Source organism: Bombyx mandarina, chromosome A1, assembly GCF_030267445.1.
Source record: "Bombyx mandarina strain Sakado chromosome A1, ASM3026744v2".
Classification (NCBI taxonomy): Eukaryota; Metazoa; Arthropoda; class Insecta; order Lepidoptera; family Bombycidae; genus Bombyx; species Bombyx mandarina.
This window is the reverse complement of record NC_143234.1, coordinates 19,989,897-20,002,466: the sequence shown is the minus strand read 5'-3', so window position 1 is coordinate 20,002,466 and position 12,570 is coordinate 19,989,897. Positions and strand designations below refer to the sequence as shown.

Below are 12,570 nucleotides of genomic sequence, written 5' to 3'. Positions count from 1 at the left end.
TGCCGTATTCCGGAAGTCAAGTTATAAGTATATAACATCGCTACAGTACAGCGGGGGTCTAACCCATCAGGCCACACACGCTTCGAAACCGACAACCAAATCCGAGGTTTTCTAATAAAACACAACTTTATCTAAAATAATTTATCTATTTCTTTTTATAATATAATTAACACTTATCTCTATGATTGTACTTCAATCAAAAACATTTATTTCCTCATACAAACATTATTATAAGCACCGTTTGAGAAAGATTCAGTTGTCTTTTCGTTATAAATATATAAAATAATCATAGCTTTTTTATATTTTCCCAATACACATACAATCTTTGTAAACGTTCAGATGAATGAATGATTTAACTTAATTCAAACACTAGGAACAATTAATAATTTTGTGTGTTCATTTTCTACCTCTTGTACGATATCTCTTAAGCATACCTTTAATTTTAATAATTTTGAATATAAAAAAAACAACATATGCAATAGTTTATCTTAAGTATATTAGATCAAAAGTTTTCAAAAATAATTTCGATAGTTTCCTCAGAGAAATGTAATTTTTCTTTATTTTTTCTATTTTGTTAACACAATTGGGAACTTTTCTAATCTTACTCTAGTGAAGCCAGTTGACTCCAAATCTCGTTAGAAGATATTAGAACATGATTTAATTACTTCACAGATAATAACAAGAATCGCCATATTGTGCGAAATTGTGTGACGGTCGCTTCATTTTTAAAAACGTTTTAAATGATTTCATATAATAAACCTAAGTCAGTTACTCCGCTGGCCTATCAACGTCTTAACGCATACACAAAGCTGCGCAATTAATATTATAAAATGATCAACAAAATTTCACGATAGATAAAACAGTCGAAAAAATAAACTAAATATAAAATTTTATATCTATACAATATCTCATACAAACTGCAGTGACATTTTGACGTACATTTGTCAGTGTCAACTTGACAGTGACAGTTGTTAGGTTGAAAATTAAAATGAGGCTTTTTCAATCAGATCGTTTGCATTGCCAGCGATCCGCAGTCATGCTCTTCGCTGTTGAAGATTTTTGATGAGTTTTCTAGTAGCACGTGGCTTTTTAATTGTAAAATATTTAGTTAAAATTAAAATTTCAAAATTGCTGACTGTTTGATTGAATATTTTCTAAAAGAATCATTGTGTTGTTCTTCCTTGATTCCTACGGGTTTAATGAATATTTGGTATCAATTTACATTCCGTTGTAGGCAGGTCCGCCGCCGCCCTCGGGCACAACCCAGTTGATGTTCTGCGACGGGTCTTTAATGTCGCACGTTTTACCTTAAAAGACGACATTTTTTTTTAATTATACCTTATTTACATCTGTTATTATTGGAAACGAGACCAGAAAGAGATATTTAGAAATGGCATAGACATCGTTTTTTTTATTGCATTGATGGTTGGACAAGCTCACAGTCATCTATAATTTGGTAGGGCCTCTTGTGAGTCCACACGGGTAGATACCACCGCCCTGCCTATTTCTGCCGTGTAGCAGTAATACGTTTCGGCTAATGGGTGGGGCAGTCGTGGTAACTATACTGAGACCTTAGAACTTATATTTCAAGGTGGGTGGCGGCATTTACGTTGTAGATGTCTATGGGCTCCAGTATCCACTTAGCACCAGGCAGGCTGTGACCTCGTCCACCATCCTAAGAAAAAAAAAAAAAAATTATGCAAGTGCACTTACAGTGGATGCAGTTCTGGGCATTGATCTGCAGCCTCTGACCATCACCCTCCTCCAATGGTACGAACTCGTATACACCTGGAAATTATCATTGCAATCTAATTTCAATAGTTCACAGTAGTCCCAGGACTATCTAAACTGATAGAATGTATATAAATTTGTGGTGATACTTCATCCGTTCAGAAAGACATTTTTGGATAAAAAACCCTTTTAAGACTTTTTTATTACAATTAATACAATTAAAATGAAAATAATAACTTGTAACTAATAACTGAAGTAAAACCTATTTGCAAATCGCCGACATCTTACGAGCATACCAAATTGCTTTTTCATTTTTAAATACTATTCATCATTTTTTTTTAAAAAAAACACTATTATCAGATACATAATTTCTTAAAACATCTCTGTTTACTTTAGTTTTAAAATGTTAATGAGAATGTTTGATTTAAATAGTTACAAAATGTACAATTATATTTACAAGTCTTCAGTAGTCTTTCAGTCTAATGTACTTTTTTTAGGCAAAAGGAGTCGCCTCGTCGTGCCTCCCCGGCAAAGGTGTCTAGATTAGTCTAATTATTAGACGACAAATTACCTGCAGGACAAAACCTGGCCTCGGGTCCATCGTATACTCCTAGGTTGGTCTTAACCGGCACCGTATCGTCTTTTAGCGTCAGATGCGGAGGCTGATCCGCTTCGTGATTTGTGCCTGGAAGTTGAGAAAATCATCATTACGTTATTGATTTAAAAAAAATCACCTTAGTGAGGATTTCACGATATTGCGTTTTGATGGAGTCTATTGTCATCGCTAAACGTTTGAGACGCCCACTTTGAGACATGAGGTCTAACATTGAATATACAAAAAGTAATTTGTTTAATGAGGATTTCACTATATCGCTCTTTTTGGTTAAGTCTATTGTCGCATCGCAAGCTAAACGCTTAAGACGCCCACTTTAAGAGGTGAGATCTAAATTCCAGCTGCGTATATCGCCTGTTCCTACATATCTATATATCTCGTCACTGTATAGATATGCATAAAAACAAATAGTTGTACGTGTCCTCTTTTTACTGGTGGCAGGACCTCTTGAGAGTCGGCGCAGATAGGTACCACCACCTTACCTATTTCTGCCGTGAAGCAGTAATGCGTTTCGGTTTGAATGGTGAGGCAGCTGTTGTAACTATACGTGGCGCGTTTACGTTGTAGATGTCTATGGTCTCCAGTAACCTTTTAACACTAGGTGGGCTGTGAGTTCGTCCACCCATGTAAGCAATAAAAAAATTGTAGCTCCTAATGAATTCATCCGAGTGTGTTGCAGCTTGGTGCAGTGGGAGACCGCGGGCCACACCTGTGAGCGCAACAGAGGACAGCAGATCGAAGGTGACCACCCCGTCCGGCTTGGGGTACTCGATGGGTTGGCACTCCTGCGCCGGCCGCAGGCGTGAGTGATCTGCACCTGGAATATTAAAATGAGTTCAGAACCCGTTAAGTGGAGCCCATTTACACTGACATCCAAAAAGTCGTCGTGGCCTAAAAGATAAGACGGAGTTCGAGTCCCGCAAGTGGGTACCAATTTGTCTACTGAAATACGTACTTAACAAATGTTCACGATTGACTTCCACGGTGTGGGAATAGCATCGTGTATTAAAAATCAAATTCGCAAAATTATAATTTGCGTAATTGCTGGTGGTAGGACCTGTTGTAAGTCGGTGCACGGGTGGGTACCACCACCACGTGTCGGTTTCGGTTTGAAGGGTGGGGCAGCCGTTGTAACTATACTGAGACCTTAGATATCCCATGATGGGTGACGGCATTAACGTTCTAGATGTCTATGGGCTCCCGTAACCACATAACACGAGGTGGGCTGTGAAATCGTCTACCCACATATGCAATAAAAATAAATATAAAATTTAAAAGTATCAAGAATACAACGGCTACCCCACCCTTCAGACCGGGACAAACATGAGGTTATCATTATACATGTGGGAAACGGAACGTTTAGAGTGAAAGGGATGAATGTATGAGGAAGAAAGGGACGGAAGGGAGATGGTTAAGATGGCGGATCGGGCATTAGGAGTGTGAACATTTTACGACGTGTGTCTAATATATTAAATTTTGTTACTTTTCCAAAGAACTGTTATATACTTTGGGCTAATTCCACACACATGTAGCGTACCTCCGTGGCTGAGGGTCCAGGGTTCTTTCCCGCGCACGAGCGTGCTGAAGGCGGAGTACGCGACGCCTCCGTACAAGCCCAGCTTCGTGTGGAACGAGGGCCGACAGTTGCGAACCTCCTGAAATTTTAATTAACAGTAGTTCATATTTGCTCCTGGAGTTAGCTTGTGGCGTTTAAGAACGCACCTTTTTATGATGCGTAAGCCGGAACGCACGAGAGGTGGAAAAAAAGAAGATAGTCTGTGACACGGGACCTTTTTACCGCCGAAAATTTAAAAAATAAAAATAAAATATAATGTGTATAATATGTAACTAATATAATATAATAACTTAGAATTGTTAATGCCGCTACAACAATAAAACTCCTATTGTTTCAACTGTGGTGTTAATTACATAAAATACGATTTTACGGCGAAATAAAGAAGGGACTCTGGACTCCCTCAAGATTATCGCGACTCGCAGAAGCAATTAATGCTACCATTACGATTCAATGTCGCGTTTATTATAGTCTTTGTAGTCGAAATTCGACTATAATTAATTGGAATTTTAAGTTTGTACACTATTATGATTGTATTTTATACTTCTATAATCACAAATTTCGCCAAGACTACACTATAAAAAAATATTAATAAAGACAAACAATATTTAATCTATTCTCAATTTGACCACAGTCGCCAAGAACAAAAGTTTGACAATAAATAGTATGCATGTGTGTGTGCGTCAAATACATGGTATGTAGTGTGTGTAATGTTTTCTTTATTGATTTAATGTATCTTTTATGCATTATTTTAAAAAAATATTAGCATTGTGCACTTCTTCTCTATATTCTCTATAAGTGTGGAAAATTTCATACTCCTCCGTCCGCGCAATTTTCGTAAAAAGGGATACAAAGTTTTTGCTTCACGTATTAATATATAGATTATTTTCATTATTTACATGATTTCGATGTACATATTACAGTTGTCCTGGTTTCAGACGACTAAGATGTTAATTATTAATGTTGAGTCTGTACTTATTTATAGAGTGTGTTTATTATGTAGGGTGTTAATCATATATTATGTAGCACGTGAAGCAAACACTGTGTACCACTTTTTACGAAAAACACGCGGACGGAGGAATATGAAATTTCCTACACTTGAGTCGACTATTATCAAAGCCGGCAATGTGACTTTTGGATAATTATTGGTAAATCAGAAAAACGAATTATTGACTTTGTATTCCATTGGCAGTCACAAAACTCTTCTGAACGACTTCTTAGATAAATAACAGGTTAAGTATTAACCTTTATTTAATGCAGGTTTTGAACCGTATTCTTTGAAGGAGACGATTATATTCAAATCAATCTGTATTGACATATCAATAAAAAAAATTTGTCCAAATGCACAGATTGCCACGTTTGATAATAGACGACTCACTTATAGAGAATATAGAGGAGTGCAGAATGTTAATATTTTATTTATTATGCATAAAAAATACATCAAATCGATAAAAAAGAAGCAATACACACACTATCGTGTATTTGACACATACACGCACGCATACTATTTGTTTACTGTCAAATTTTTCTTATTGTTTATTGTCTGTGGTCAAATTGAGAATAAAATTAAATATAGTTTGTCTTTATTAATATTTGTCTAAAGTGTAGTCTTGGCGAAATCTGTGATTAGAGAAGCATAATTGTCTACAAACTTATAATTTTAAAAAAGCACATTTAATTATATTCTTGATTTTTTTTTTTCGTATTCCTTAAAGATTGTATTGATATTCCGTGTGACTATCTCAAAAGACAAGAATATCACAACAAACATATTATAACGACTAATAAAAATTAATTCAGTTTGTATTGTATGCAAGTGCAGAGTAATGTTACTACCGGAACGTCGGTACTACCTTGAGTTCTTTATAGACGAATGAATTTTTTAGTTTCTCTTCGTACGACTCCGGAACGACACCACGATCGTGTGTCGCGTCCCCGGACAGCACCAGCTCCATGGCGGACTCGGCGGCTAGCATGCCTGGGAACCAAAACCAATACTTCAGTACTGCAATGGGCAATAATGACAATCCCGATCCTGAGAATCGAATGATAAACAGTCGACGTCGCCCAAAACACGTCATTTCGGATCCTCCCGATCCACTAATGGTGCTTTTAGGTACCTCAAGCACCGGTCATCGTTCTCATTGAACCCGAGAGACAGATGTCGAACGTTGCCTAACGCGGAGGCCGATTGTGCCTCTTGGTCGCTCGTTGCGCGCTCTCGCTTGCACTTCAAGCCTTAAATGGAACGCCTCAACGAGTCATGTTTTTTCGTGCGTGCAGTAGACTCCATCGAATTATAAGACGTTGCCACGTCAAAAATAAAAAAGGGTGGAGACCAGTAGGAACGTACCACTCTTCATGGCGTTGTGCGTGCCCTTGATCCGGGGCACGTTGAGGAAGCCCGCCGTGTCCCCGGCCAGCACGCCCCCCGGGAACACCGGCCGGGGCAGGCACTGCCAGCCGCCCTCCACCAGCGCCCGCGCGCCGTACGCGATGCGGGACCCGCCTGGTACAGACGACAATAATATTTTATATTCAATTACAACAGTTATTACTAGGAACAAAACTTTCATTGTTTAATGCAAAAAAAAAAAATATTGCTTAGGTGGATGGACGAGCTCACTGCAGGACTCACAGGTTCTACCACCACCAGTAATAACGCAAATTATAATTTTGCGGGTTTCGCTTTTATTACACGATGTTATTCCTTCACCGTAGAAGTCAATCGTGAATATTTGTTGAGTACGTAATTCATTAGAAAAATTGGTACCCGCCTGCGGGATTCGAACACCGGTGCATTGCGAGATACGAATGCACCGGACGTCTTATCTCTTAGGCCACGACGACTTCAAAAAGAATAATATTAATACGCTTTTATTAGCTTCAGACGTATGTATGTTACCGCATGGTATCAGTAGATATAAATATTTTATGAACAGATATGAGTAAAAGGGTTATTTTGACAATAACCTGAAAAGCACCGTACGCTTTTTTACAGTAAAATCATTTTTTCTTACACTATTTTTAATTCAAATTTATTTTCTATTTTTTACTTGGATTTTCTATAAAAGCGTATTTTGCTAATTTTTTTAAACTATTATTTATTTTATATTCAATTACAACAGTTCTTACTTGGAACAAAACTTTCATTGTTTAATAATTATTCAATCATATATATAAATAAAATAAAATATTTTATTTTATTTACATAAAAACAAAAAATTAACGCAATGTGATCTATGCGATTAATTAACTAGTAAATATGTTTCTTGAATAATATTAGGTACTATTTCCTACTTGCAAGAACACTTCCTCGGCTAAAGGCCTTCTCCAAGGTTAGCCAATCTTCTATAGATTGGGCAATTTTAACCCAATTTGTATATATCTTCTTCCTATCTAGTATATGGTCTTTCCCTCTTTCTTTTTCCTAGTGGGCCCTTCCATATTGTTATTTTATTGGTCCATCTCTGGTCCTAAAGGTGTGTGTGCTACATGTCCAGCCCATTTCCATTTTAAAGTAAAGGTTTGAACTAACAGTTGCTTTGCTAATTTCTCTGACTTTTGAGTGACGGATCTTTCAACGATATATACAACTTTTGTTTGTAAAATATGGGTATAAAGTTGACTTATCACTCAAAAAATATTTTTTACTTTGTCAGGTATATGTGTGGATATACGACAAAGGGAAGATCTTCCACCGAGCGGGTGATATTGCTCGGTAAGCCGACGGTCCGAATGTTGTTGTTCGGAACTTGTTTATATGCAAGCTTATTTTGAAAATGTCGTAAACGATATTCAGGAATTTGTCAGATATCTTGTGTTGTATGATGGCTACCCGCCACAATGTGGTATAATATAATATGGTCTATTTTGATGGACCTATCAGGACAACTATATGAACAAAACTGTCTGGAAGAGACCAGTTTCAGTCATAAGACCACTGAATGGAAAATTATCCTGGGAGTATGTTCCACGCTATGTTCTACTGGTGGTAGGACCTCTTGTGAGACTACACGGGTAGGTACCACCGCCCCGCCGCCTAATTCTGTCGTGAAGCAGTAATGCGTTTCCGTTTGAAGGGTGGGGCAGCCGTTGTGACAATACTGAGATCTTAGAACTATATCTCAAGGTGTGTGGCGCATTTACGTTGTAGATGTCTATGGGCTCCAGTAACCACTTAACACCAGGTGGGTTGTAACCTCGTCCACACATCTAAGCAATAAAAAAAAACTTCTTGAAAAGCGTCTTGACTGATCAGGAGTGGTGTACAGTAAAAGTGTGTACTAAAAATAATTTAAATCAAACTAACCTTCGAACATAGGATTCACATAAGGATGCAACTTGAATCTCTGGAATTCTCTGAAGGGACTAATGTAAGGGTTGGTGTAGTCCAGCCCTACCACGAAGCCGACGGCCACTAGGGGTGATTCGCCCTCTGCCACATTTAAGTGGTATATGAACGATCCTCCATATGTGTTCTTATCTAATGGCCAACCTATTGTGTGTTCCACTAAGCCCGGTTTGTGGTTCTGAAAATACAAGTTATTTTGTTAAATCAATTGAGACAGTAAAATTATATGCAGCAGTGAAGCTCAGATACAGAACTGATCTCACGTTAACATTAAGCAAAACTATATGATTAACAAACAACTGAAACCCACTATACTAAAACTAAAATCAATCCTCCTGTATATTTAGAAGTATAATTCTTAGAACAGATAATCTGACACAATGAATGAGTTTACTTTCAAAAAAAAAAAAACAGTATTATTGTCAGTATCTGACACAAAATTCTAACTAAACAATGCCTTACAGACAGCAAAATAAATACATAAGAAAAGTGTGGTTCAATCCTAAACTAAATGGTGTTCTAGAAATTAAAAGAAAAATATTTGAGAATTGAAAAAGAATCAAATTGCTATAGTCATAGAACTGCAAGAAAATTAAAATGCACAGATTGAAAATTGTCAGAAACCTTTCTCAGGAGCCACGTCACTCTGAGTATCCTGTGTTCCAATGTCTCTACATCATAAAAATATAGTGGAAGAATAAAAAAGTTCATTTTTTATAAAATTTGATGACCAACTTACCTCTGGCTTAACTTCCCAAAGCTCTTTCAATCCAATACCATAAGACTGTGGCTCACTCTTCTCCCTGAGATTGAACTTGTTCGAGACCATTTTCGTTAAATGTCCATGACAGCCTGCAATTAATTTGTATCATTAACAAAGAATTCAGTAAGCTAAGTAATCTTCATTTGATTGTGATCACTAAGATCTTAGTTAGTTAGTTCTTTTTTTTTTATTGCCATTGTAGGCAGACGAGCATACGGCACACCTGGTGGTAAGTGGTCACCGTCGCTCATGGACGTCAGCAATGCCAGGGGCAGAGCCGAGCCGCTGCCTACCAATAAGTACTCTCCGCAAGCCTCGTTTGAAGAAGGACATGTCATAGCGCTCGGTAAACACCGTGAGGGGAGTTCATTCCAAAGCCGGATGGTTCATACGTTCATACATTTACAGACCGACCTTCGGTGAAGATGGTTATTTTGGAGTGGAACTCCATGCCGCGTTCGAAGGCGTCCTTAGGGCTCCCGTCCTTGGCGATGCCGACGTCGCCCGTGGCCACCCGCGCACCGACCCGTCCTCGCGGTACAGCACCTCGGCTCCAGCGCAGCCCGGCCACACCTGCACGTGACACGGAAATCAACAATATCTACTCCTTAACAATGTAACAAGTTAGCAAATATTCTTCCCAATAGTACATTTATACTGATATTTTCTACAAAAGTGAAATAAAATGAGACCCCTTACCAGTGGCGGATTGTCCGTAAGGCAAACTAGACACGTGCCTAGTTTGTTACAAGGGGCACGCAAGCTCAGAATTTTAAATAAATAAAGACGAAAGAAAGAATAACATATCGACGATTAAGAACTAAATGCCTGAATTAAATGTCTTGGTCTACTAAAGTCTAGGGTTTGATGATACAACATCATCTTAATTGCAAAAACAACTAGTTATTTATAGTATTATGATGGCCATTTATGCCTGGTACAGGGGCGCCGATAAAGTGATTGCCTAGGGCGCTCTGGACCTTTAATCCGCCACTGCCGCTAACTAATTCAAACTCTATTCAAATACACAAATCAACATGGTGAATTGATTTTTTGTGAAAGATATAGAACAACTATCACGACCAAAGCTTTTAAGCAGTTACATCCCAAGTTTTGTAAATTGATTTAAAATGTTTCATATTATTAAATAATGTAATACCATTTACATATCCATTCACATATTCATGTACATACCATAATATGTATTATATTGAATTTCTTACTAGAAATAGACAGAAATAATGATATATATTGATATGTTTCAAAGACTTCAATCTCTATAGATATGAATAAAAGTTTTTAAAATCACTTTAAAAGCAGTTACACAAACATTAACATCAAGCTGAACTCATGAAAGTGTGACTAAAAACTTCTTCTAATACCAAAATTATTTTAAATAATATTTTTCATAATTATTTAATTTATTATAAAAAAAGAACATAATATTCCTAACCTAAAAGTACATGTTATTATCCACAACACGCTTCGTCAGATTACAGTAATAGAGTTATCAACAACATGCTTTGACAAAATTTTAATACCATAACTGCAGTCATGAAAACTCATATTCCACAAACATCATTAAAACTTTATTAGTAATTCATACTAATTCACATCCAATCAACCAACGGAACAGTGCATTGTTAACAAAAATCTTTATATTAATATTTTTAGTAAGGTATGGTACGTAGGAGCTTCACAGTAATACAATAATTTGGCATAGAAGACACCGTGTATTGGACCATATCTTACCTCAGCACCGAGTTCTTCAGCTTGCTCACCAAGCCATTTAACTAGATGTCCCAGTCTCACAACGTAGTTACCATGATTGTAATTCGGTAAACCTGTAAAATTAACAAACGTAGTTTAAAAAATGCTGACTGAAGTCTTCTCTCTCTTATCTACCAGTCTCTGTGATAGCTACCCGCTACGTTTAAAATAGAATATCTCTATATTTGAGCACAAAGCAGTTTGAAACACTTTGAAAACATCGAGACCTAAAGATCAGTTGTAGTCTCCATGGGTCTCCTCCATCATTTGAAAGATATATCATATGAGACACAGATAGTTTAATAAAATGGTGGTGCTTGAGCATTAATGTTAAGGAAAATTTCATCTTTAGATGATATTTGTTAGAATCAGAAATTAGATTCTCATTTTATTTAAAAGATTATGCATTTCATTTTTAAACATACCAGGAAATACAGGTATAGGTATTCTGCTACTCTTCGTCAACAGACCAAACTTATCCGATGTAACTGGAGTATTCATAGGAGCTCCTCTCTCTTTCCAGTCTGGGATTAACTCATTCAAAGCTATCGGATCAACACAGGCTCCTGATAATATATGCCCTCCAGTCTCTGCCGCCTTTTCTAGTAAAGTCACTCTTACTTCCTGAAATATGTCATATTTTATACTTTACTTATGCCCTGTCTTGTCATCTCTACAATTGATTTTTTTTTATTGTTCTATAGTGCTTCACAAATCCACATATAATGTAATAAACATGCATATTTTCTGCTCCTATCATGGCATACTGAGCATTTATAATATACTGAAATATATAAATTACTCACTGCCCCCTTTTCAGCTGCTATTTGTCTTGCTCGGATTGCAGCTGCCATACCCGCTGGGCCCCCACCAATTATGAGGATGTCCGTCTCCTCCGCTACGCGTTCCATATTTACCTCTAAACATTGTTCTCAATTATTTAAATAGAATTTATTTTATAATCTTTGAATAGGAATTAAACAATGTTTTACAAAACATTCCATAATCAAGACATCTTTTCGAAAGCTATCAAATTTATCAAATTTATTAATTGTTACCAACGAGTTGTTAATAATTATGACGTAAAATTATATTGATACCAATCCAAGGTTATCATCACATACCTTTCCATCTTGGATCCTTATCTCTTGGATGTATTGTATAATGGGTTGTTATTTTAGGATATACATCAGAATAAAGCCTCCTGGCTGCGTTTGTTAGCCTCCCCACTAAAAAAGTATACGAGAATTTTTATTAGATCAAAATCAAAACAATGACTGAAAACTTCAAAATTTGAACTTTGATCTCACTATATTTGGCCTTACATTGCGTAATATTCGTTATTTAATGCAATTTTACAAAATTTAATTAAGCCTTTGTGTAGAAAATAAACAGTGAACGTGTATTAAATTAAGAAAATATTTTCAAATGTTCCAAAATTTAATTAACAAACAGCTGATATGCAACGTCACATAACAGAACTTTTTTCTGTATAGGTCATTAAAGTTTTGAGAAACTCTTAATTTATTTATGTGACTAATTAACAAAACAAGCACTTTAGATTGATTTCGCTGCATGTTTAATTTAAAAAATTATTTTATTTACCCTGTCGAGCCGAACTAACAATAGCCACCGCCATTTTTAAAACAACTGCCGTTCCGATTCACGATGATTCATGGAATCATCGCTATCGGTCGAAACTCAAACAGTCCAAAGTCCAACAATCTCCTAGTTATCATGTAAATAAATTAAATTGACAAAATGAA

At 36.5% G+C, this 12,570-nt stretch overlaps 1 protein-coding gene across 1 annotated transcript; it reads right to left on the bottom strand.

Moving 5' to 3' along the window:
- Positions 1-126: 126 nt before the first annotated feature.
- On the bottom strand, positions 127-12,550 carry Etf-QO (electron transfer flavoprotein-ubiquinone oxidoreductase). Its single transcript, XM_028174026.2, is given in 16 exon segments — positions 127-1,307; positions 1,714-1,788; positions 2,303-2,416; positions 3,054-3,161; positions 3,882-3,999; positions 5,771-5,895; positions 6,271-6,426; positions 8,230-8,449; positions 9,011-9,123; positions 9,449-9,547; positions 9,550-9,607; positions 10,787-10,878; positions 11,230-11,428; positions 11,611-11,723; positions 11,929-12,033; positions 12,410-12,550. Coding segments are annotated over 16 exon segments (1,818 nt in total). The 5' UTR covers positions 12,444-12,550; the 3' UTR covers positions 127-1,218.
- Between the last annotated feature and the right edge of the window lie 20 nt (positions 12,551-12,570).